The sequence below is a fragment of the Perca flavescens genome, chromosome 6 (assembly GCF_004354835.1).
Source record: "Perca flavescens isolate YP-PL-M2 chromosome 6, PFLA_1.0, whole genome shotgun sequence".
NCBI lineage: Eukaryota > Metazoa > Chordata > Actinopteri > Perciformes > Percidae > Perca > Perca flavescens.
Genome location: NC_041336.1, coordinates 20,817,169 through 20,841,651, shown reverse-complemented (window position 1 = coordinate 20,841,651; position 24,483 = coordinate 20,817,169). Strand labels below are relative to the sequence as shown.

At 41.2% G+C, this 24,483-nt stretch overlaps 3 protein-coding genes across 13 annotated transcripts in view; 1 reads left to right on the top strand and 2 right to left on the bottom strand.

Moving 5' to 3' along the window:
- Positions 1-538, bottom strand: part of cep72 (centrosomal protein 72) — a 6,402-nt gene extending 5,864 nt beyond the window's left edge. For 2 of the 6 annotated variants that reach the window (XM_028580461.1, XM_028580463.1), the window contains exons 1-2: positions 429-538; positions 10-120 (exon numbers count right to left, since the gene is read on the bottom strand). In XM_028580461.1, coding sequence (XP_028436262.1) covers positions 10-120; positions 429-438 — 121 coding nt within the window. In that variant the 5' untranslated portion in view covers positions 439-538. The other 4 variants (XM_028580464.1, XM_028580462.1, XM_028580465.1 and 1 more) reach the window with 4 other exon arrangements.
- The window catches only part of si:ch211-257p13.3 (kinesin-like protein KIFC3), a 13,476-nt gene extending 75 nt beyond the window's left edge, over positions 1-13,401 (top strand). Inside the window, exons 1-22 of one of the 6 annotated variants that reach the window (XM_028580455.1) lie at positions 622-909; positions 1,161-1,243; positions 1,454-3,992; positions 4,219-4,341; positions 4,575-4,671; positions 4,833-4,990; positions 5,113-5,365; positions 7,439-7,611; positions 7,741-7,806; positions 8,079-8,216; positions 8,316-8,513; positions 8,671-8,844; positions 9,392-9,539; positions 9,700-9,830; positions 9,947-10,058; positions 10,134-10,315; positions 10,387-10,491; positions 10,580-10,710; positions 10,839-10,959; positions 11,056-11,185; positions 11,517-11,746; positions 11,874-13,401. In XM_028580455.1, coding sequence (XP_028436256.1) covers positions 4,240-4,341; positions 4,575-4,671; positions 4,833-4,990; positions 5,113-5,365; positions 7,439-7,611; positions 7,741-7,806; positions 8,079-8,216; positions 8,316-8,513; positions 8,671-8,844; positions 9,392-9,539; positions 9,700-9,830; positions 9,947-10,058; positions 10,134-10,315; positions 10,387-10,491; positions 10,580-10,710; positions 10,839-10,959; positions 11,056-11,185; positions 11,517-11,746; positions 11,874-11,999 — 2,775 coding nt within the window. In that variant the 5' untranslated portion in view covers positions 622-909; positions 1,161-1,243; positions 1,454-3,992; positions 4,219-4,239 and the 3' untranslated portion in view covers positions 12,000-13,401. Of the gene's footprint in view, positions 1-621; positions 1,244-1,453; positions 4,342-4,574; positions 4,672-4,832; positions 4,991-5,112; positions 5,366-7,438; positions 7,612-7,740; positions 7,807-8,078; positions 8,217-8,315; positions 8,514-8,670; positions 8,845-9,391; positions 9,540-9,699; positions 9,831-9,946; positions 10,059-10,133; positions 10,316-10,386; positions 10,492-10,579; positions 10,711-10,838; positions 10,960-11,055; positions 11,186-11,516; positions 11,747-11,873 lie in introns of those variants that run through there. The other 5 variants (XM_028580460.1, XM_028580454.1, XM_028580459.1 and 2 more) reach the window with 5 other exon arrangements.
- On the bottom strand, positions 12,750-24,483 carry ccdc12 (coiled-coil domain containing 12). Its single transcript, XM_028580470.1, has 7 exons — positions 24,316-24,483; positions 19,125-19,198; positions 14,970-15,049; positions 14,697-14,758; positions 14,574-14,608; positions 14,404-14,480; positions 12,750-13,723 (listed from the first exon to the last, which is right to left on the bottom strand). The coding sequence occupies exons 1-7, from the start codon at positions 24,397-24,399 to the stop codon at positions 13,644-13,646; spliced, it is 492 nt and encodes a 163-aa protein (XP_028436271.1). The 5' UTR covers positions 24,400-24,483; the 3' UTR covers positions 12,750-13,643.

Genomic DNA, 24,483 nt, shown 5'->3' with positions numbered 1-24,483 from the left:
ATGACATACTATTACCCAGACAGGGATGTTTTAATTGTAATCTCTCCCGTATCCATTGCTCTGTTATGGTTGTCAAACACTCCGCCGCCATACTTTTTGAACTTTTGCTGCCTTCGGGTACTGTCGGAAAAAATCAAAAACGTCTTTGTCTTTTCCATTGCATTACTGCTCCTAATATTTAACATTGCCTTTAATTCACATAACCTGAACGCGGTCTTGCTTCTTATAATGAAAGCGTTATTATTAGCGTAACGTTACATAGGCTAAATGTATTTCAAGTACAAATGTATTTGTAGAGCACCGCCTCATACAAAGCAAGTAAAACCGCTTTAGAGATTGATAAAACAAAATGAACCAATACTGTGATTCACAGAACACAAGTTAAACTCTGAACTCCAATTAATCCGCTTTGTCCAGTGCATACAGACTGTCTATCATGGTCCAGTGGAAGGTAGTCTCGCATTGCCACAGCGCTGTAAGTGGACGGCTACATTTTGCGCTTTCTGCTAGTACAGTGGCAGACAGTTTATGAGCTGAATGAAGGCATCTTCTGGAGCCTGCGCATTGTCCATATCCGGACTTGTCACGTGTCAAAACCAAATACACCAATACATCCCAGAAACAAACGTGTGTTCCTGTGTAGTTTGGTCATTGTGCTCTGGTTTAACTGACTTAATAAAATATTATCCGGCATTCAGATACATGCAACTTCAGGCACGTCCATTAGAAATAACTTTCTTTGTTGCCGTTAGTAACGGTCACGTTGCCAACAATCGTGGTTGTTTACCATAGAGGTCGGTGTCACTTGTCCTCGGATCAATGGCGTCCTGTGTAACAGAGTGGATAACATCTTGTTCCAACATCATTCTCTCTGCCACAGCATTGTACTCTTCTTACAGATTATTTAAGGTAGGTGTCATTCAGTGTAGTGCCAAAGTAAATAATTTACAATTTACTAGCTTAAGCTTTTAGGGCTGAAACCATGTCGATTATAGGAAATTATATCGATCTACTGAATAATCAACTATGATAACCAAGTAGCCTAACGTTACTCTTTTAAGTAATTTTCCAAGCAAAAGTTCCAAACGTGAGGATGGTCTACCTTTTATTTTATTGTATAATAATGTTTATCTTTGGTTATTGGACTGTTGTTTGGGCAGAACAAGTAATTTCAATATGGGCTCTGCAAAATTGTGATGGGCATTTTTCACTATTTTCTACTACTACGCAAGAAAAACAATTGGTAAGTTAATTGCTACTTTTTTTCTGTTGAGTATTTTTCGGCTAAATTGTCATATTTATTTGTAATACACTGTTATTACATGTATTCTGGACAACCTAGGACTGGGATCTCTGTTTCTTTTAGTTAGAAAATAGGTAATCAATAGATCCATGTGTAACATTTCTCACTTTGTAATTCTGCTACTGCCTCTGCATGTACCTATCTCTGCAGAATCACAGGGCTCCTTCAGTAGGCCTCTTCCTGCTTGGACTCTCTGCAGCACTTTGCATCTCACATCCCTCCTGCTCGTACCTCACCTCTATCCAGAGAGAAGCAGAGTGGGCTGGCGAGGTTCTGGCCCCAGCGCTGGTCACCTTCGACTTCCTGTGGCTCAGTGAAGACCACAACACGGCACATATTCTCCTGTGTGGCTCCTGTCTGCTGCTGGGAGTGTGTGACTGGCTCTCAGCAGATGCTGTCACACTGATGACACGCTGCCTGGGCCTGTCTTCCCTGTCCTGCTGCCTGACGGTGTGTCTGTTTGCCAGTAATGCTTTAGGGGCCTTTGGCGGTGTGGCCCTCAGCCTCCCGCTACTTGTGGCTCAGAGGGTTGGAACAAACACTTTTGCTCCACTCTTGTCTCCAGCTGCAACTGAGGGACTCACCAAGTGGCTTTTAAAGGGCTCCATGTCTGTTGGCTGTTGGGCCTCCACACAGGCCCTCAGCAAGTTTCTGTTGTATGTGACTGACCAATGTCAAAGCAATTATTAATCATTGAGCAAAAATGGCAAACATCTGCTTCCATCTGCTCAAATGTGAGGATTTTCTGCATTTTTCTTTGTTGCATCATTATAAATGCCTTAGGTTTAAGACTGGGAAATGACAGGCATTTTTTTATTCATTTCTTTTTATTTATGTCTTGTAGAATGAATTTAAAAAATAATCAATAGATTAATCAAAAATGAAAATAAAAATGTTTGCAGCACAAATTCCTAAATTAGAGGCCACATCAACTTAAGAATAACATGCTTTTTCCATATGGATGTTTAAGGACAGAATACAAGCAGTTATTATTGAGCAAAACAATTCGGGCTGAGATATATGGAAAAATGAAAGTCAAATTGTCTGCATGGTAATGGAAAGTCAAACTGAAGCTAGCATTTCCAAGGTAGTACCAATTCAATCTACTTTATCGTAATTTACAGTATCTGCTTAGCATAGACCTTGGCTGAACTTCATTTGAACTTAGTTTAAATAAAAGCACACAGTTAGACAAGACATGGATACCACTGAAAAAACTAATTTGCATGAGAGTACGTGATCACAGTTTACAACTGATAGCCCATGGTGGCATTATGCATCACTGTGATGCAGCAATGAACTTTTCAGACATATTAGAGTGCCCTGCTGACATCTATTATGCTGTTCAATTTGAATTTATAATGTAGCCAGCATGTGGGCATTTTAATTTGCTATGTGATCATTTCAAAGAATGTCTAGCAGGCTGTACTCAATCTCCGGCCAGTGACACCTTCCACACATCTTTCAAACAGTTTTATTGTTGTTGATTCCAAAAACCATCAGGCTGCTTTAGAGTCTGGGTCCTATTTGTTCTGCAGCTTCAGCAGTATCACTGTTTAAATATCTGCAGTGGTCTAAGCTCTTGGGCCTGCTCCTACCTCATCATGCCCATTTGTTACTTAACAGTGCGCTTCTTTATTATTACTTCCTTGGTTTTTGATGGCTGTGATGTTAACAGAAATGACATCATCAGTTTAACTCTTTGTCCACAGTGTTGTCCTTGCAAGATAATATTCCTCACAAAGATGTGTAGTGGACACTGCAGATTCTCTCTCAGGATTTCAGAGTTGTGCGCAGCTGCCTCTACAGTTTTACTGCAGTACATTAACAAGCCTCTGTGGCTGTGTTCCTGTCTGTGAGACAATGCCTTTGTCAGATCTCAGGGTACAGGTGGACAGGGACATTTACAAGGTACTGTATTCAATAATTATGTGCACATATGTGAGTTTGGGGTGCCATAATGATCATGATAATTGTGCTGCCTGTGCTTTTTTCCGTAATGATTCATCATTGAGTTCATGTCTTTTAAAAATTTCACGTTTTACTTCTATGTATTCTTTTATTTAATTGCTTTTTGTAACAAAAATATGAATATGTCCTAAAGGGAAGATTAAGTTAACATAACTTGAATAAATTATGTAAATGTTGATCAAAAAAACACTCCAGATGTAATTCCACATTGCATTTCAAAGATCTCTTGGCTCATGTTCAAGTGTCCAACTGTTGTACCATTTAAGTCCTTGCAAACATCTCTATACTGTATTTGCAATAAGTGCATTATGCTGCAGTTTCTGATTTTCATGAGCACCTGGAACCTGACATAGCTCATCTACCTGTCTGCCTCTGGCCGCTGGTCTCAGCATCAACCCCCTCCCTGGCTCAATCAGTCCCCATACCGAATCTGTCACTTCATTACTGCAGCGGATCAGGAAACTGCACTGAGTACGTTTGCTGCAGATGCAGCCTGTAGATGGAGCAAAGTGGAGAGGAGGAGAAAGGGGAGGGGAGAGAACGGCAGAGAGGGAGTCACACAGGAGCTGCACACAGCGCTGGGATGCTGTTGCAGCTCTGAGAACAAGGGCTGCATGGGAAGGTTTGTCATTGCCAACACAGATGGAGTGTGAAAGGGGAATACAAATGACTGGGATGTCAGATTGCCATCATCAAAGAGGAAGAGATTTGTGATAAGGTAAAAAAAGATAAACATTTTAGCAAGATCATAGGGTGATGGATAAAATAGAAGAAAAAAAGTAGTCTCTGGAGAAGTCCTGATGTATCGAGACCAGTTTTTACATTAATGCATCCTATGATTATTGACAAGACTTGAGTGTTACAGTAATACAAGGATAAGAAATAGAACTTTGTCTGCTTTTCTGCTGCATGATTGAGATATATGCGAGTTAATCTGTCTACAGGGACTCTTGGACAGCGTAGAGATGTACGCCTTCTACTCCCTGTTAGTCTACATCTTCTACACTGTCTTTAAGAAGGAAGAGGAGGATGAAGCTTTGGAGGGGGCTCATGGATCTTCCTCAGACGTATGTCTAGCCACATCATGTCCAGCCTCTGGGGTCCTCTGTCAGGATTTTTTTTTAGTGGGGAACATGCATGCGTCATCTACCACCTGACAGTACAAAAAGGCTCCGTCATAAAGGATGTAGAAATTGGTGGTGTCATTGTTCTGCCTTTTGTGTGAATTTTTATGTATACAATGTATAAATATTTTGTCTGTGTATTACCATCTGACCCTAATGTATGTTGCCGTGCTCAGGAACCAGGACCTGTTTCCATGGAAACAGGGAGCAGGAGGAGAAATAGCCACACCTCCAAAATGGGTAAAAAGGCTTGTGCTCGGCTTGGTGAATCCAGTGAGTGCTCAAATAGCTTGTATTTATAGTCCAACATAAAGGCAGTCGTATGATATGGAAGAATGATACAACATTTATGATATGGATAGTTTCTACTAATTGATTATTTAGTACATACATTCCTTTACTCTTCAATGTTTATGTAATTTGTTGTCATCCAGGCAGTAGCAGTGACAGTGATGAAATGTCTCTGAGTGATGAAGGCGAGGACAATGGCCCAGACATCCCAGCATGCACTCCTCTGGCGGCTTTTCTGTCCTTCAAGCAGGAGGCCGAGAAGAAGAGGGCCTCACAGGTTCAGCTGGAAACAACAGGAAAGGTAGCAAAACTGTGTCATCACCTTGACTGAGCTGCTCATGTGATACATAAATGAGAAGTTCCCCAAATAGGAGCTTCTGCGGTGTTAAACTGTGTTTGTATGTGTGCTTCTGTACTGCCCAGTTGACAGAGTCTCCCCTGGTGGCAGTGATGTCCCACTTGCTGAGTTTTCTGGAGCAGTACTCTCACTTCCAGCAACTGCAGCAGCAGGCCGACCAGTACCGGGTGCAGCTGAAAAGGCACCGCGTTCAGCACCGCCGCCAGATGAAGGCTCTGCGAGCGTCCTACCGCCAACGCCTCAGGGACAAGAGCAGCATCATCAGCAGCCTGGAGGAGACCATCAGCCAGCAACAGACCCCCAGTCCAATGAGCGAGGGTGAGGAAGGAAAAAAGGGACGGGGGGAGGGTGAAATTAAGGTGGAAGAGGGATGGGTTTACATTTCCATGCGGTGGGTGTATGGATGATGAAAAACAGAGAGAAGTAGAGGTCAAGTGGCTTCAATAACCACACACAGAAGTAGATTGGTTGGTGTGAAAAGAGAAGCAGAAAATGGCTCTGCCAACTTAAGGTAGATTTAAATCGATATGAGACTACAGGTTGGATGAGATCATCTGATGGATGGAGGAAGATGGATTAGGAGGACAATGAATTAAATCCACTGGGTTAAACAATATAGATGAGTGTTTTGTGCTCTCATCTGCAGTTGTGGAAATCCAGTCATTTTCCATTACTGGATAAAAAATGTGAGCAGGATTTGAGAGGAAGTCATCCATTTTTAAGACGTAGTTACTTCAGGGTCCTATGATGTGGATTTTCACTGTTTGTTCATCCTAGATTAGATTTTTTTTTTCAACCAGCGAACACAATGTACACTTTTTTATAGAACAATACAGTCATCAGCAGAGGAGCAGGCTGATTAGATTTATGTGCGTGTACACTGCCATTGACCTCAAAGCTTTAGATGTGGGTATCTGCTGTGTTTCAGATTTGACCAGATGGTTCTTTGACCTCGGAGCAGAAGGGTAGCCGTACCAACAGCACTGCTGCTTTTCTGTGCATATGTACAGCATGTTAACAAGCGCATGAAGCTGTAGACGGATCAGATTCCTGTCCTTAGGCTGACTGATACAGCCTCAGAGAAATATGTCGATATGAATGATAACGAGTGTGATAACCAGACTGAGTTTACAAATCTCAGTGTGTAGGCACGTCCAAGCAGAGGACCTCATGCACACTGACTCTCATTAGTTGCAGGACAAAGATACATGGTTCTGTGGCGACGGTGTTTGGTACTTGGATGGTGACTCTGTGGCTCCCTTTCATGAATAAAACATGGCTGAGAGTGCTGTTATATTCCCTGTGAATGCACTTACAAGGTCTGGCACATGCAAGGTGCCACGTGTACTTGGACTAAAAATAGCCCGGAGTCCATGTCACAAGTGTTACAAGGCTGTTTGGTTTGTTTGTTTACTGTAATGAAACGTGCAGGCCTAAGTGGAGGAGTGATGCCTCTTGGATGTGCAGTATTTTCCACCACTGTTGCATTTTGGCTGTGTTGTGTGTTGTCCCTTCTATTCTGTATTTCATTTCAATGAATGGCTGGTGCTACATTCAGTGGTCATTCATCAAGAATGTAGCACAGAATCTCAGTTTGTTTTTCAGTTGGAGAAAATACGTTTTTGTGCATTATTTCAAGCTTCTATTTTAAAATGGACAAAGCTATCTCAGTGCCTCTGCAGACTTCTCATGTTTCTTGCAGGTACAGTTATTCTAACACCCCTGGTGCACAGCTGAAGCCTATCCTCCATGTTTTCTTCTTGATTTCCTGGCATCACCACCTCTCCCTGCACCTTTGTGACACAACAAGCCTGACATGGCGTGTTGATATAATTAGCATACGGCCCTGCAATGAAAATCCGAGGTGACAGTGCCTGTTAAATCATTGAGGAGGAAGAAGGGGATTAAAAAGCTGTTGGCCATGCTGCTCAGGTTCCTGATGAACAATGGAGTAGTTTTAGCAGGTGGATGCATCGTATAAATCCTCCTCATCATTCCAGGCTGCATGTGAGAAGCTGCAGTAATCCTTTATACGTAGGTCTGCGAAGTTTCCCCGGAGATTTGAGAGTGGAAACGATAATGTTAACTTCACTGCAATGCACAGTGACTACATGGTGTGTAAAAGATCTTTAAGTGCGTACTTAATGTTCATTAATATTACACACACGCAAGCTCTCAAGCGTACTGTGGAAATAAGTCATAACTGAAAACTTATAGAAAACAGGTCATAGGAAGTTCAAAGGTTTTTGGGTGGCCTAATATGAATATGGGTCCAAAGATGACAGAATATGATTAAGGTTATTTTTGCGGTTAGTTATGCCGTCAGTACTCAGGCTAATGATGATGATGATGCAGAGGCTGATTATAGTTTTGCATATTTATGTCCCCCAGGTGAGTCCAGCAGTGATGCAGGGACACAAGCTGGGGTTCACCGGCTGGTTGAGTCTCTGTACGGTCTACAGGGCGAGAGGAGTAAGCTGAGAGGAGAACTCCGTCTGCTGCACTCACAGCTGGAGCAGAAGGAAAGGGACAGACACTCTCGCATACAGGCCTTTCAACAGCAGGTAGGTTGCAGCTGCAAAATTGCCAAATTCTATTTCCATTTAGGAAAGAAATGCTCATTTTCACATTATGATATAAACATGTCTATATGCAAAAATCTAAACCTTTAAACTTTCTCATTTCTTGCACAGATTGATGAGCTCAAGAGTTGCATAGAAGAGCGTGAGGAGGAGCTGTCAAGACTGAGAACAGCCACCGTAAGCACTTTGAACTATTGATTTAATCATTTGTCAAGTTTTTGTCACTTTCCATTTAATCAGCAAAACTGCCACAGCTGCCCACATGCACTGAATGAAATGCCATGCTGTAAAAATGCCACACAACAGTCAGCATGCCTTGGGAACCTTAATTCTAAATACATGATGAAAGAAACACTCATCTACAAGGCTATACATATATATATGTAAAGAAATTCTGGTTTTGATGCATCTCTTATTGTTATGCGGAACCCCATGTTTCATTTCCTCAGGGGGCCACAGACTCAGAGAAGCGGGTTCTATGTCTGTCAGCAGAGAACGAGAGTCTGAAGCAGAACCTGAGCGTTACCCAAGGCCTCCTACAGCAGCTGTCCACCATCCCCTCCCAGTCCAGCACCATGCTCATCAAGGTGAGACGCACAGCTCACTGACCTGCTACCAAGGCAGCCCATTAGTAACTGCAAACACCATTCGTTTTTACATTTACTTTGTTGTATGTGCTCTGCTAGGAGAATGAAAACCTGCGCAGCAGAGTGCAGCAGCTGGAGATGTCCCTACAGCAGCGTGCTGAGCAGCTGTCGCAACTGGAGCGTCAGAGCGAACAAAGCGAGTGGAGAAGAGGAGAGGAGCTGAGGAAACGAGAGGACCGAGTGAGGGAGCTCCAGCTGGAGTTGGACAGAGAGAGAGGCAAGGAGCCAGTGGTGAAGGTAAATCTTACCTGAGAGTGAGATTTATTAACTGGAAACACAACAATGTGTATTATAAAAAGGGAATATTGAACAAAATTGCAACAAAATACACATTGCCTCCTTATTTTTAGTAGAGACCCTACTCAGACGTTTTTTTTCTCTCTCTCTCTCTCAGTATGTCACCCAGACTGTGGAGGTGGAATCACCAGCCACATTAAAGCAGCTGACCAAAGCCAGACAGAGGAATGAACTGCTGTCCGATAAACTGTCCAATCAGAATGAGCGGTGCAAACAGCTGGAGGAACACATCAGGAAGTCCGATGAATACAGCTGTAATCTGCAGCACAAGGTAACAAAACAGAAGCCATAGAATTGTTGTGAATTTTTATCTCTCACATCTCCTTTGAAGTATGCATACACAGTCATACACTGATTAAACATGCAGTATAAAACAAGTTATATTTGGGTGAATCCTATGTTTTAGTAAACACCCATTTTTGAACATGTTCCAGGCAGCAACAAGCTGGACATGAATTGTAAGGTGGGCCTTTGATAATAATGCTCCATAATAATGCTACCTATCCATCAGTACACATATTATTAGGTGGCTGCTGGCCACTAGGAGGCAAGGAAACTGGTAACAAATCCCAGATAGTCCTCATGATGCCATCAACTCTGATTTTAAAAAATAAGACAGAATTTGAGAAGTTCAGAGGGGTAAATAAAGCACCCGCTGTTTAGAGAACAGATAACCGGAGAGAGAAAAATCAAAAGGAAGAAGGAGGAAGTTTCCACAACCCGGATCAATGTCATTGACAGATGAACTCATGACAGAGCTGAGCCTGCACAGATTGGACAAGTCGAGATGACAGATTGCTGTGCTCAACTTTTTACAGATTGCAGCGTATGAGCGAGAAATCAGTAAACTGAGAGAGGAGCTGTTGAAAGAGATTGGCCACTTGGAGGAGAGGAAGGAGGAGGCTGTGAAGGCTGCAGCCACCTGCTCAGCCGAGCACTTTCAGAACCTGCAGGACCAATTTTTCAGTGAGTTGCACCAAATAATCAATCCCCCCAAAAAGAGAAGAAGAAAAGAGATGGTTCAACATTTTGGGAAATATGCTTATTTCCCAAAATGACAAAGTATTCCTTTAAATATACTTATTGAGATAACCCTCTATTTAACATGGGTTTTTATTTTTGTCAGGCTTGCAAAAGCGTCTGACTGCGCTCCCTCCAACTTTACGCTCCATGAAAACAGACTACACCAGTCTGAGGAGCCAGGTTCGAAACTTCTCAGACTTTTACGGATCGGCGATCAGTGACGCAAAAAAACAGGTACGTAAATGACGTACATCACCTCATGACTTAGTCCCCTGTATTTAGGGGAGTGATAAATCTGACCAAATCGACAAGCCTAGTAAATAATGTTTTTGCTGTATTTTTTTCTTCAGATTTCAGCAGCGATCAGTGAGATGTCTGAAGCCAACAAAGATCTCTTGGAGAAATATAGGAAGGAGGTCGCACTGCGCAGGAAGTACCACGAGCAGCTGGTGGAGCTTAAAGGTATGCAGAGAAGACGTAGAAAATCGATTACACCAAATAAAATCAGTGTCATTAACTGGGGCCTCTGGTTTTAAGGCAACATTCGCGTGCTGTGTCGTGTGAAGCCTGTGTTGAAGGAGGACCAGCATGAGGAGGGCCAGTCTGTGGTGGTGACCACGGACCCCAACAACGAGTCCTCGCTCAATGTGCTGAACAAAGGGAAGGGTCGCATTTTCGAACTGGACAAGGTCTTCCAGCCTCAGGCCACACAAGAAGAGGTATGGACATGAAAAAGCATATGCTGGAAATATAATCGTAACAACTCTAAATTTTGTTTGGTTTTCTTCAGGTCTTTCAGGAGATTGAGCCTCTTGTGACGTCCAGCATCGATGGCTACCATGTCTGCATATTTGCATATGGACAGACTGGCTCTGGAAAAACCTACACAATGGAGGTATACTTTCTAGTTTTACAGCATTATTGGAGCCAAAGAGTGATTATCCATCATGTAGGCTGCAGGCTAAGTATCGTTTGATTTTCAGGGCAGTGTGGAGAACCCAGGCATCAACCAGCGAGCCCTGAAGTATCTCTTCAGTGAGATCGAGGAGAGGAAGGACATGTGGTCTTACACGGTCACCGTCAGCTCTGTGGAGATCTACAACGAGGTGCTAAGGTACAATATGCTGCACTTCTCTTTAGATACCCTTTTAGTCTATTAAAGGAAATCATATAAAAAGGATAATATATTAGACCTACTACTAGCTACTTGTTTTAATCTTTGCGTTATATTTTGTTTCTCAGGGACCTGCTGAGTAAGGATGGAGAGAAACTGGATATTAAGATCAACCCGGACGGAACAGGACAGCTGCACGTGCCGGGCCTCAGGGTTATCGAAGTTAAGAGCTTTCAGCACATCAAGAAGGTGACACAGTGTGTTTTAAACAATGTGTTCTGATAGGATACTGAATTGCCGTTCACTCTAAGAGTAAATCATTACATTTATGCTTCTTTTGTCCAGATTTTAGCCACAGCCCGAAGGAACAGGATCACCTTCGGCACTCAGATGAACCAGCACAGCTCCCGCTCCCACGCTCTGCTCTGCATCACCGTTCAGGGCACTGACCTTGCCACCGGGTCCAAAACCACCGGTAGGTCACCCATGCATTTCTCCTCCTACAGGGAAAAGTGTTTGAAAGGCTCCTTATTAATATTTGCTATAACTCTCGGCAATCATCGTTGAATCCTTTTGTTTTATTCAATCTGAATACAGTCTAGCTACTACATAATGCTTAATCAAAAACAATACTGTCATTGTGAATATCTGCGTTCATTGAGCAGTAGAAAAGATGGGAAAGAGACTAAAGAGAAAAAGAACAAAAAAGAGGCTTCTGATCAGGATTCAGTCAGACACATTTTGGTCCAGAGATCAGTGTCTTCATCGTTTTCACCTTTACTCTGAATTCACTTTTCTTTCCTCAGGCAAGTTGAACCTGGTGGACCTGGCTGGCTCGGAGAGGGTATGGAAGTCTGGTGCAGAGGGAGAGAGGCTGAAAGAGGCCCAGAATATCAACCGCTCCCTGCTGTCACTGGGAGACGTAATTCAGGCACTGAGAGCTCGGCAGACTCATATCCCTTTCAGGAACTCCCGCCTTACATACTTATTACAAGATTCCCTGGGCAAAGGCAGCAAGACCGTCATGGTGGTGCAGGTGAGATTAATGCTCCAAATTCTTCTCCAGACTTTCAGCCTTAGGAGGATATATTTGCAGTAAATTACATTTTAAGCTGTTGTTGCTTGTTATGAGCCTTGTTTTGTTTCAACGGTTTCTACAAAAGGTATCTGCTCTGGAGAGTAATGTGGGAGAGACATTGTGCTCACTGAAGTTTGCCCAGAGGGTTTGCAAGGTGGAACTGGGTCCTGCAGCCAGGAAGATTGAATCTGGTGGAGGACATTACGACTGACAGCCTTGAATCAGCCACTTCCTGTTCCCAGTGATCACCAGGAAGCCATGAATCCACCAGTTTTTAAGATTATCACCCACCCACCCAACAAACACGCAACAGTATCAACAAGATGAACAGCAATCCTGCTCAAGGGCTAAATCTGTGGAGGTCTGTGTGGCACCCGAACGCCAACCTTTGATTGAGGTTAGGTATCGAGGCCTCCTCTTTGCCATTCTGACAAGTGATAACCCATTACCATTAGCTAATCTGCATGCAGGAGTATGTATTCTTCCACTCTAAATGCCAGAACAACCTCTGACTACAATAGCTCAGTTTCCTTTTATTAAATACTAAAATCCAGGATTTATCTTATCAGCTTTTCATCACAGTATTTAGAGCATCATGTTTAAACAGGTTCAACCAGCTTCCAGAGCAACATCAACACTTCTGTTTTTGCAGTATTAACCATCTTGTTATAAATGTCTGTAGTTTGTGAGCTTCATCTCCAATGTTGTATATTTTGGAAGATGGTAGTATGTAGGAGAAGCTGTTTTGTTGTAAAGGTATGGCTATATATCATTTCAACAACACTTAAGTCACATTAAGTGTAGTTTTTGTGAATTATGTTATTTTTCCAGAAAAGCTTTTTTTCGTTTCTCTTTTCGCCTTCTGAGAACGGAGGAAAGCGGTTGGCAGGTGGCCTTGTATTAAGAGTGGTTACATAATGAACTGTGCAATACTCTCCTTATTAAGGAGACAGTCTGGGCCTATGTGGACAGAAGATGCACTTTATTGTGGAATAATGGAGCATTTAAGTTCAGAACAGGTATTTAGGTGCTTGCAATATATATCACTAGTATGTCATACCAAAAACAGCATATTGTTATCTGTTCATTGTTCCTCTATTTATCACCCATTGGATCAAAGCTACATTGATTCAAAAGTAGCAAGTCATTAATGTTACAGTAACTATCATGAGTACATAGGGGTCAATTGATTATGACTAGAGAGTGCATTTTCAGATTTTCTGAATAAATGTGATGTATTTAAAAAGTATCTTTTGTCTTATTGGATGCTCCGCGGCAAAACAATTAAATAATTAGGCGTGACACGTAACAGCAACAGCTATCCCTTGAACGTCTCTGGATGTAGGAGGCCATTTTTGCCAATTTGGCAATCAAATGGGTAGGACTGCTTTATGAAAATACTTATGTTTTTTAATTCATTACTTTATTATTTTATGTTTTTGTGTCACTGTGATGAAGTATTTCTTTCCATACTGTACTATTTTACAATATATATCTATATCATGATATATTACATATGCCGTGATATGATTTTATCCAAATCGTACACCCCTACTTTCAAATAAAGGCAAAATTCATGATTATAATCAGGCTTTTGAAAAATTGACATTATTTTACTTGAAAATAAAAAATATTACAACAAAATATTGATGTTACAGATTGTACTACTACATATTCATTTGTAATAATACAATGATGCAAGGCAGGCCTCACAAAGGGAATATAAAGACCTGACAGAAAACATTTTACTCCCTGCGGCGATAAAAGTAGCCGTCTCTTTGAGCACAACACATATGTGACAGTACAGTCCCAGTAAAACGAGGCCATCCCTCTGTAGGGATGTATCTGTTGGGATTTAGTCCGAGTCTCCCTCCTCCGGTCCTACTGCCCCCACCGCTCCGGCCAACTCCTCCTCACTGCCTCGGAGACGATCCCCTGGACACACAAACACGGACGGTCAATCTGATTCATTCATTCACTGCATCCTTCAAACACAAGTTGCATTTATGTGTAGCTCCTGTGCATGGGCCATAACTCCAGTTAAGGTCTTATTCAGGTTGAGCATGCAACATTGACACTCTGAAACTAAGCATCCCTTCTCTCCAACAGACAGTACGCTGCTGGCAGGCTGCAGTTACTCCCAACACAGAGCAAAATAAACAATGCTCTTCACAATAATAGTAAATACAGCCCACTGCCACGTTTTAATTTATCAAAATGTAGCTGCTGTAACCAAACTAAAAGGAGTGACTGTTTATGTTTATACACCATTGTAAACTGACATTAACTGGGTTATTGTGAGTATACATGTTAACACAACACATGGCTACCTGTACTCTCAATGTCACGCATTAAAACAAGGGGAAAACCATTTACATTTAAACAGTTTTGTGTTCACCATGAAAGCTCATGCCTATTATTAGAATGTGGACCACACATCAGTGAAGGAATCACACCATTGATGTTATCAGATGGCTTCAAGCCTCTGGAGTCTGGAAACCACAAAGCAATTAGCCTAATAATCCCCGCCTATCTCAGACATGCTGGTCGCTGTGGTGTCAGAAAAAAAAAGATTCAGTGATAAAACACAAAAACATGAAATAGGGAATACTAACGGATGAGCTCGGCGATTGCTCTCTGTGTTCTCCTCTCCAACTTCTCCAGTTTCTTTGCCACATCACGCTTTAGATCCCTAGATTCAGAATTACAATAAAAAGACGATGTCAGAAACAAGTTATTAATTATAAAATGATTTTATGAACCATATTTTTCAGAAAGGTCTTACCAATCTGGCTTTCTTGGGGCGAGGTTGGCCAAATCCTGAGGAAAGAAAACAGCTGAATATGGCAACTACAACTACTATACTTCAACAAAGGACATCACATTTGGAAAGAAAGGGAGTACTCACCACTTCTTCAATGATGGGCTCTGGATTAGCTGCCTCTAACTGGTCTTTTACTTTATCCTCCACTGCAAACAAAGAATATTTATCATCAGTCATAAATGATATGTAATAATAGCAGCAGGAGTCTTTAATATTGAATGGGCACCGTTCAGTAGCTGACCATGTATAGCACATTCCTAGAGGCAATGTGATATTAACAGTACTTTAACAGTAAGGTAACTTTAAAATTATTTTAAGTTATTGTTTCTTCAATGCTTGTTCATGGAGAGTTCTCACCTGATGCAGGTTTGGCTTTGGGCACCTGCCTCCCCTTCAGCTCGTCATCCTCTGGAGTGTAATTCCTCAGCTTCAGCTCTCTGAGGACAGAAATCACGATGCATTACAGGTGCTGGTCATATAATTAGAATATCATGAAAAAGTTGATTTATTTCAGTAATTCCATTCAAAAAGTGAAACTTGTATAATGTATACACAGACTGATATATTTCAAGTGTTTCTTTTAATTTTGATGATTATAACTGACAAATAATGAAAACCCCAAATTCCGTATCTCAGAAAATTAGAATATTGTGAAAAGGTTCAATATTGAAGACACCCGGTGCCACACTCAAAACACCTGCAAAGGCCTTTAAATGGTCTCTCAGTCTAGTTCTGTAGGCTACACAATCATGGGGAAGACTGCTGACTTGACAGCTGTCCAAAAGACGACCATTGACACCTTGCACAAGGAGGGCAAGACACAAAAGGTCATTGCTAAAGAGGCTGGCTGTTCACAGAGCTCTGTGTCCAAGCACATTAATAGAGAGGCGAAGGGAAGGAAAAGATGTGGTAGAAAAAAAGTGTACAAGCAATAGGGATAACCGCACCCTGGAGAGGATTTTGAAACAAAACCCATTCAAAAATGTGGGGGAGATTCACAAAGAGTGGACTGCAGCTGGAGTCAGTGCTTCAAGAACCACCACGCACAGATGTATGCAAGACATGGGTTTCAGCTGTCGCATTCCTTGTGTCAAGCCCCTCTTGAACAAGACACAGCGTCAGAAGCTTCTCGCCTGGGCTAAAGACAAAAAGGACTGGACTGCTGCTGACTGAGTGGTCCAAAGTTATGTTCTCTGATGAAAGTAAATTTTGCATTTCCTTTGGAAATCATGATCCCGGAGTCTGGAGGAAGAGAGGAGAGGCACAGAATCCACGCTGCTTGTCCAGTGTAAAGTTCCCACAGTCAGTGATGGTTTGGGGTGCCCTGTCATCTGCTGGTGTTGGTCCACTGTGTTTTCTGAGGTCCAAGTTCAACGCAGCCATCTACCAGGAAGTTTTAGAGCACTTCATGCTGCTGACCAACTTTATGGAGATGCAGATTTCATTTTCCAACAGGACTTGGCACCTGCACACAGTGCCAAAGCTACCAGTACCTGGTTTAAGGACCATGGTATCCCTGTTCTTAATTGGCCAACAAACTCGCCTGACCTTAACCCTATAGAAAATCTATGGGGTATTGTGAAGAGGAAGATGCGATACGCTAGACCCAACAATGCAAAAGAGCTGAAGGCCACTATCAGAGCAACCTGGGCTCTCATAACACCTGAGCAGTGCCACAGATTGATCGACTCCATGCCACGCCGCATTGCTGCAGTAACTCAGGCAAAAGGAGCCCCAACTAAGTATTGAGTGCTGTACATGCTCATACTTTTCATGTTCATACTTTTCAGTTGCCCAACATTTCTAAAAATCCTTTTTTTGTATTGATCTTAAGTAATATTCTAATTTTCGGAGATACTGAATTTGGGATTTTCATTAGTTGTCAGTTATAATCATCACAATTAAAAGAAATAAACATTTGAAATATATCAGTCTGTGTGTAATGAATGAATATAATATACAAATTTCACTTTTTGAATGGAATTACTGAAATAAATCAACTTTTTCATGATATTCTAATTATATGACCAGCACCTGTATATCACTCAACAATGCACTCTCACTCTTTTCCCCACACTCTTGTGACTGTCCAGGAGGTGGCGGTGTGGGCAAATATATCCCACCAGAGATTAAGGAGCATAAAAGGACCATCTGCAAACCCCACACAGCTGCACATCTAACGTCTAGTAGAGGTCGGGTATAATGTCCCTCTTTATTCCTACAAACACGTCTGATTAACATGTTCCACCTGCTCCTGGGCATAGACTTGCAGAGAGCAGCAAACAGCTGAGGAATGCTGTCCTTGATGTTGAATTACGCAGTCTTTCATCACATCTCTGCACAGAGGAATTCTTGGCAAGCTTAGCTGACATCTCTGCAGATTATACAGAAAGTCCAGAGGCAGAGGTAAACTATTGTCTGACTGAGCAAGAGAGTTATCAGCTGCTCCGAGCTTAACATGGATTCGTGACGAGGCTCGAGAGGGTACACTCTTGATACATTCATCACACCACTGCTGACAACAGACAGAACGATGCCTTGTATGGGTATGGGCAGGAATGCTAGTCATGTTCTGCCTTTGGCTGCCTTAGGGCCCCTCTTCTGTCTCTATGGCTCCTGAATCTTTTTCTAACAAGGAATATGTCTTCTATCCATCTCATCCTTAAATAGAATACTCATGCCAATCATATTGCAGTCACAATAAATCAAATAATAAAATGTGTTTTTTTTAAAACAATATATTGCAGTTATTTGAAGTAAAACACAATCTTAATATACATATGACATGAATGGAGTCTATATAACTACAATAAAATGAATTAAATAAAACTGAAGGAAACTACATGACTAAGCTCCACAGTTACAAAGTGTTACAAACTCCAGATGCCCTGACAGCCCGTTTCTTATCTTGGAGTTTGGAGTAGCCAGAAGGCATCTGTTCAACTACACGCCATCATTTATCAGCCTTCAATAGATCATGTTGTGATGAAATAAAACTTTTTAATCGAAAAAAGCATAGCACAATGTGTCATGGAATCAACAAATTGAAAAAAAGATCGTCCTTCAGGGAGCATGGACGCACTCAACAAAATCTTTGTCAAGATGGTGTAGGCCAAAGAACAGATTGGAAGACATGGACTGAAAAACATTCCACCACTAGCAGGACAAAGAAAAAAACAGGATATACAGACTGTACTTGTAAATACACGGCTTTCTTTCTTTACCATCTCTTAGTTCAACGTGTCCAAACCTTTACAGTGTGTTTACACGTATCCACTTCAAGCGCACTGTGGCATCAAAGAGAGCCAGTGATAAATGCAGAGCACTGACCCAAGTGTGTCTATTTTTCTTAAATGTTTAGAGTGAATTGTGGCTGAGGAGGTGCAGCAAAGTGTTCAAATGTTTACACTGATATCAAGCTACCTGCTCCATTCACCAGAGCAAAAATAGCTCCAGACAACAACCAGCCTTTTCATAATACATGAGCCACGGAGACTGTTATGGCTAACAGTCATATCGCTATTTTAGAGGCTTTTGAACTTCCTTGAATCGTATTTGCTTTTTTTAAATAATTAAACTCTAATTACCTATCTCTCTTAAAAGGAAAACAGCAGCCCTTACAACACCTAACAAGATGTGACACGAAAAGCAGAATGTTGCCGTTTGTGCCTTTTGTGAAATAGGCTTGGAGGAATGTACGATAACACACAAACTACTGTTTTCTTGTGGATTATTCATTTCAGTAGCAATAACTTTAAGGAAAAAAATGTTGACTGTTGTGTTCTTTCATGCTTGGCTTTGGCAATTTGATCTCCCATGAAATTTTAATACTTATTACAAGATACATTACACTCATACCCTGCTACAAACGTGTTCTTTGATTTAGCAAAACAGATTAAAAACACCCAGAGTACATTCAACACTACACGTCTCTTCACTGACAAATGTCTCAGTTAAGCATTTAAAGTGCAGCTATTTTCATCCTCATGAGAGAGATCTGTCCTGTTGGACTGGAGGAAATACAGCTCAGTCACTCCCTCAGTGCTGTCAGTGCAGTCATTAAATATAAACAATGGAAAAAAGGTCCTGTAGGACAGGAAAGATGGCTGCTCCTTCCTACCGTCTAACACACAAAGTTGAGTAAACTGCAGGATATTTGAGCAGCTTATAGCACGAGGCTGTGATCCAGTCCAGTGTAAACACTGCATCTCATGACCAGGGGGCTGTTTCACAAAACCTAGATAGCGGATTAAGCTGGGATTTTCCAGGTTGCCTGGCTAAATTTAGCTGTGACTTGGTTTTCATGAAAACAGTGGCACATAAATTACCATGCAGATTTATTCTGTGCAGCTAGCCTGCTCCAGACCAGGCTAACAGCCAGGCTTGATTACTCGTCGTGGTGCCTTTTCTGTTCAGTCAGCAGCGATGTAAATCATGACATGCATTGCTTGTGTGAAAAATATGATTCACAAAAATCAACAGCCATGTTTGTGTGTGGTGTGATGAACCCACCTGTGCTTTTCTTCATTAGTCTCCTCTAGTGAAGCTTTTTTGTTCTCTGGCTCCCCATCTTCTTGCTCTCGCCCCTGTTAAAATAGCATGATTAAAATAACTTACCATACAGTATTCTCAACATCAATCTTTTGTCAGTGGACTGGCTAGAATTAGCATAGATTAACACTGTATTTTGCCTTTAAAATGCTTTTTGGCTTTTCCCCCACATTCCTTTATTGTGTTATATATCTTTTACATTATAGGTTTACAAAGTGAAAAAGCATTATAACATTATAACGTGTGTCACTTTGTAACACACGTTATAATGCTGGCCTAGCTGCTAGCGTGGGACACCCTCATACTCTGCTTCTGACTGGGTAGTAGTCCTTACCTAGGTACTGCGTATGTGTGACTCCCACAAAGACTGAAGAGAAGTGTGATGCCTCACTCTGTATCTAAAACAGAGAGCTCAACATACGGAGAAAAGAGGAGCTCCAGCAATGTGCAGTACAACAAAAATATGGTGTTTTTTGAAAATTAAACCATGTAAACCTTTTTCTGATATAAACTTTAAATATAATTATGAACCTGAAAATTAGCATAATATCAGCACTTTAAGAATCACCAAATTATTAAATAAATACTGACAATACAAACGATGACCCCTAAATACGATCTTAAAAAATTAAGCTATGGATCAGCCCATTTCAGAGCTCTGGCACAGTAAAGATACATACCGAAATTGAAAAATGGGCCTAATAAATGGCATGCTCCTTACAGTTTTTTCCGATTGCTAAACGACAGTGGGCACAACTGGAGTCACATGTGCAAAACTCTAACTACAGTCTGCATTACCAACAGTCACCTGAGCTAAACAGTTCACATCACCTGCAAAACTCATTCCAAGCAACACAACTCAAAACAGGCTCAGTACAGCCAAACACTATGAACAATCCTCACTGAAATAACACACTCAGAACACACAGAGTAAAAACACTAGCATCAAACACCAATACAAACTTTCTCATCTTTACAGTTTGAACAATTTGAGTGACTTGACACTACTCAATAGTTTATTAAAGGAAAAGATATAGATTGTATAATATTCCAATTTTTACATAAGGTAAACAAGAAGGAATGAAAATCCGCAGTTTTCTTCAATAAAGTATTTATTAAAAAAAAAAAAACTTAAAAACTAAAAAGGTATATGTAACAGTAACAAAGAATAGTGTGACTAATTCTGCCTCTCTACAGCATCATGGGGCAAGTTTTATTCATCACATTGGATGTCTGCATCATCTCTAAATACAAATGAATGTGGTGTTTCCATTGCTTTCTTAAACTGTGAGAGACGGAATCTAAAACAAAAATCCAAAAAAATCACACTGTATGATTTTTAAATAATTAATTTGCATTTTATTGCATGACATAAGTATTTGATCACCTACCAACCAGTAAGAATTCCAGCTCTCACAGACCTGTTAGTTTTTCTTTAAGAAGCCCTCCTGTTCTCCACTCATTACCTGTATTAACTGTATAAAAGACACCTGTCCACACACTCAAACAGACTCCAACCTCTCCACAATGGCCAAGACCAGAGAGCTGTGTAAGGACATCAGGGATAAAATTGTGAGGTGCTTGGTGAGAAGGCAACAACTGTTGGCGCAATTATTAGAAAATGGAAGAAGTTTAAGATGACTCCATGCAAGATCTCACCTCGTGGGGCATCAATGATCATGAGGAAGGTGAGGGATCAGCCCAGAACTACACAGCAGGACCTGGTCAATGACCTGAAGAGAGCTGGGACCACAGCCTCAAAGAAAACCATTAGTAACACACTACGCCATCATGGATTAAAATCCTGCAGCGCACGCAAGGTCTCCCTGCTCAAGCCAGCGCATGTCCAGGCCCATCTGAAGTTTGCCAATGACCATCTGGATGATCCAGAGGAGGAATGGGAGAAGGTCAACTGGTCTGATGAAACAAAAATAGAGCTTTTTGGTCTAAACTCCACTCGCCGTGTTTGGAGGAAGAAGAAGGATGAGTACAACCCCAAGAACACCATCCCAACCGTGAAGCATGGAGGTGGAAACATCATGCTTTGGGGATGCTTTTCTGCAAAGGCGACAGGACGACTGCACCGTATTGAGGGGAGGATGGATAGGGCCATGTATCGCGAGATCTTGAACCCAATAGAAAATCTCTGGAGGGAGCTGAAAGTCCGTATTGCCCAGCGACAGCCCCGAAACCTGAAGGATCTGAAGAAAGTCGGTATGGAGGAGGGGACCAAAATCCCTGCTGCAGTTGTGTGCATATGGTCAAGAACTACAGGAATTGTATGATCTCTGTAATTGCAAACAAAAGGTTTCTGTACCAAATATTAAGTTTTGCTTTTCTGATGTATCAAATACTTATGTCATGCAATAAAATGCAAATTAATTACTTAAATATCATACAATGTGATTTTCTGGATTTTTGTTTTAGATTCTGTCACTCAGAGTTGAAGAGTACCTATGATAAAAATTACAGACTTCTACATGCTTTGTAAGTGGGAAAACCTGCAAAATCGGCAGTGTATCAAATACTTGTTCTCCCCACTGTATGTTCACTAATTAGTCTAAAAAAAGACACGTGCTTAGGCTTTTAGCTAAAATTGCAATCAGCAGTGTTTGATAGGCACCAGACTGAAATCTATAATAATAAAATCTATTTATAAAAAAAAATGATATTGACCCTAAGTGAAAAGTGATAACAAAAGACATTGAACCCCTCCCATCTTGCATTTTCCTGAAGAGGTTTCCTGTCCACCTCCTAGAACAATTCAGGGGAATGACTCATTCTTGAAGTGTAGTACAAAAAGGAAAACAATCCCAGGCTTCAGGAATGTCAGCCATTTATCAAACATTGCTAGTCAAGCCAGTGTGCCTCTGCTAAACAGCAGCTTAGTGAAACACATTCTGGTCGAACTGCCAAAACAGTGGCTTGCACATTAAACAGGGTTTCCTGTTGCAAGAAGAATTCATATCCAGAACCGAAAAAATGTCATAGCGGAGCAGAATAACAATAATAATGTGTAATGTTTAAATGGTTTAAAACAGACAGCAGCCCGCTGACAACTAAAACTCTGGTGCAACAACCTGCTCTCAGTCCAGTCTAATACATGAGTCAAGACCAAAGGTGTGTGTTGATGACATTTTGATAGTACAATTATTACGGGAAAGATTTGCTCAGCATACAACCTCATCTTGATAATAACTGATAAGTTACAATTCTCAAACACTTTTTGTTGTGCCGTTTGGTTGCCACTTTAAAATGTTTTATTCACAGATTATACAGATACTGTTTTTCATGTGCACCGTTCATACAACGGAGAAATCTCTCTGTGCTTCATTAAAGTCCTCTTTTACAGCAGTACACCTTCCACCACTTATAAGCCTGCATTCACACTGACTGCGTCAAAAACGCAGGTCTGCCCATTCTAGGGGTAGTGCGTTTAGGCTGCGGCAGTGGGTGCTGCAGGGGGGAGCTGGAAAAAAAAAGAAGCAGTGGCCTGTGGCAAAAAGTTGAGACCGAGTCAACTTTTGGAGAAACGCATTCCGGCACCACGCTGCGGTGGCCAATCAAGTAACCAGCATTCATACTTGTCGTTCCGTTTTGAGGCGGTGTGAGAGTCCAGCACAGTAAACAGAAAACATCACTGACTCTATTGCTGCCACAAGAAAGTTTTAAAACACTATGGAGGGTAAAAAACAAAACACAAGCACTTAACTGCCCAGGAGTTTGTGTAACAACAGATCACTGTTTCCTGCAACAACAAAACACAGTTGCTCCGTGTCTTTTCTTTCTCTTTCTCCGTGAAATAAAGCCGCCTTCAAGTAAATAACACAACAGGACGTCACACAAATAGGCCATTTCAGTGACACTCCCACAACCACACAACCCTGCAGCAAATTGCCAGATCCCCTTTTGTTAGTGTGAACGTGACCTAAGTGTGTTTTTACTGCCACAACAAGAATTGTTGACTGCATGATGATGACCATTTTCCTTTCTTTGAAAAAGCTGAACAAAAATAGATAATATCAGACCGCGTTCACTCACACTGTGGCACTGGTGTCAAATGTATGTCACCTCATCCATGACTGTAGTCGGGTTGAAGTAAAAAAAAAAAAAAAAAAAAACTTCTCACAACGGCCAAGTTGCAAAATAGGCTTAGATGTTATAATCTTCAGAAACTGCCAGATAAGTTGAAATTCCCAGATATCCTCAGACTTTTTCTGATTAGGTTTACTAATTCCCCAATTTCCCCCATCTGAAAAAATGTCTCTCTGTGTTCCTTTATGATCCAAGACCTTTACGACCAGTTGCAGCCATATATATCTTGTGTATATCAGAGTAACTGTGCTTTTGAAATTAAATACTGAACAACAGACACCTTTTTTTTTTAAATCAAATGATTACTATCACTTTAAGGCAGCAGTTATCCTTCCATAAAGGGAGGATCAGAGCTTTCTTCCCTGCAGCAGCATGTCATTTTATCCTGTACCAGCAACATATGAGGTCCTATCTGTTAAATGCATTGCTGAACATCAACTTAAAAACAAAAGCTGCTTCAGCTCTGATTTTACCAGTTTATTAAATGCCTTGTTAAGAGGCTTGTTTGAACCATAGACTGTACAATGTGACTTTAGTTTGTGTAAGATTATAGTATATCACAACGGATCTATAAGCTAATTGTTTGTGCCAATTTACTGTAACAGACATGTCGCAGCTGATCAGTTTGGGTGAAGCTGGTCATTTCAGCCAGATGTGTGTATTCCATTTGCAGTTCAAAACATCGTCATAGTTCTCATTAATTTGTATTAACTAAGATTTAGCTAATATATTATTAATTTTGATACATTCACTTTGTTATTGTCTCTGTGAAAAAAAGTCCAAACAAGTTAGCTTCGGAGATTAGCTGCATAGGCAAACCAGATAAGCTACAAATGCAATGTAACAATTAAATATAGAACTTAACTAGATCCGAATTAACTGAATTAACAGCACAACAACAAAGCCACGAGCCAAAGTTATGATTAATTTGCTAACTACATAGATATGCTAACGTTAGCTACAAGCTAAGTCGGCTAATGTTACCTCACTAACAAAAAGAAGCAGCTGGCTATGATGCATTTATCAGAAACCAGACATCACAAGACAAGACACTTACATAAAGTTGTTTTTCTCGTATTGCTTTTAGCCTCTCCTTTCTCTTCAGGGCCTGCTCCTGTAGTGACCCAACATTTCGCTCCATGTTTTTGTCTCTGCACACTGCTCAATGCTCTCGGAAATCTATTACCGATCCTGACTGAGGATGTAAAATCGACCGTCGAGCCCA

Bases quoted from the DNA above. Each gene is read 5' to 3' on its own strand.
- ccdc12 (XM_028580470.1), bottom strand. From the start codon at position 24,399: ATGGAGCGAAATGTTGGGTCACTACAGGAGCAGGCCCTGAAGAGAAAG. The intron at 14,759-14,969 runs GTGAGAACTCTC...CTTTGTTTGCAG, and splicing joins CAAAGCCAAACCTGCATCAG to TGGAGGATAAAGTAAAAGAC. The intron at 13,724-14,403 runs GTTAGTATTCCC...TTGTGTGTCCAG, and splicing joins AGCAATCGCCGAGCTCATCC to GGGATCGTCTCCGAGGCAGT.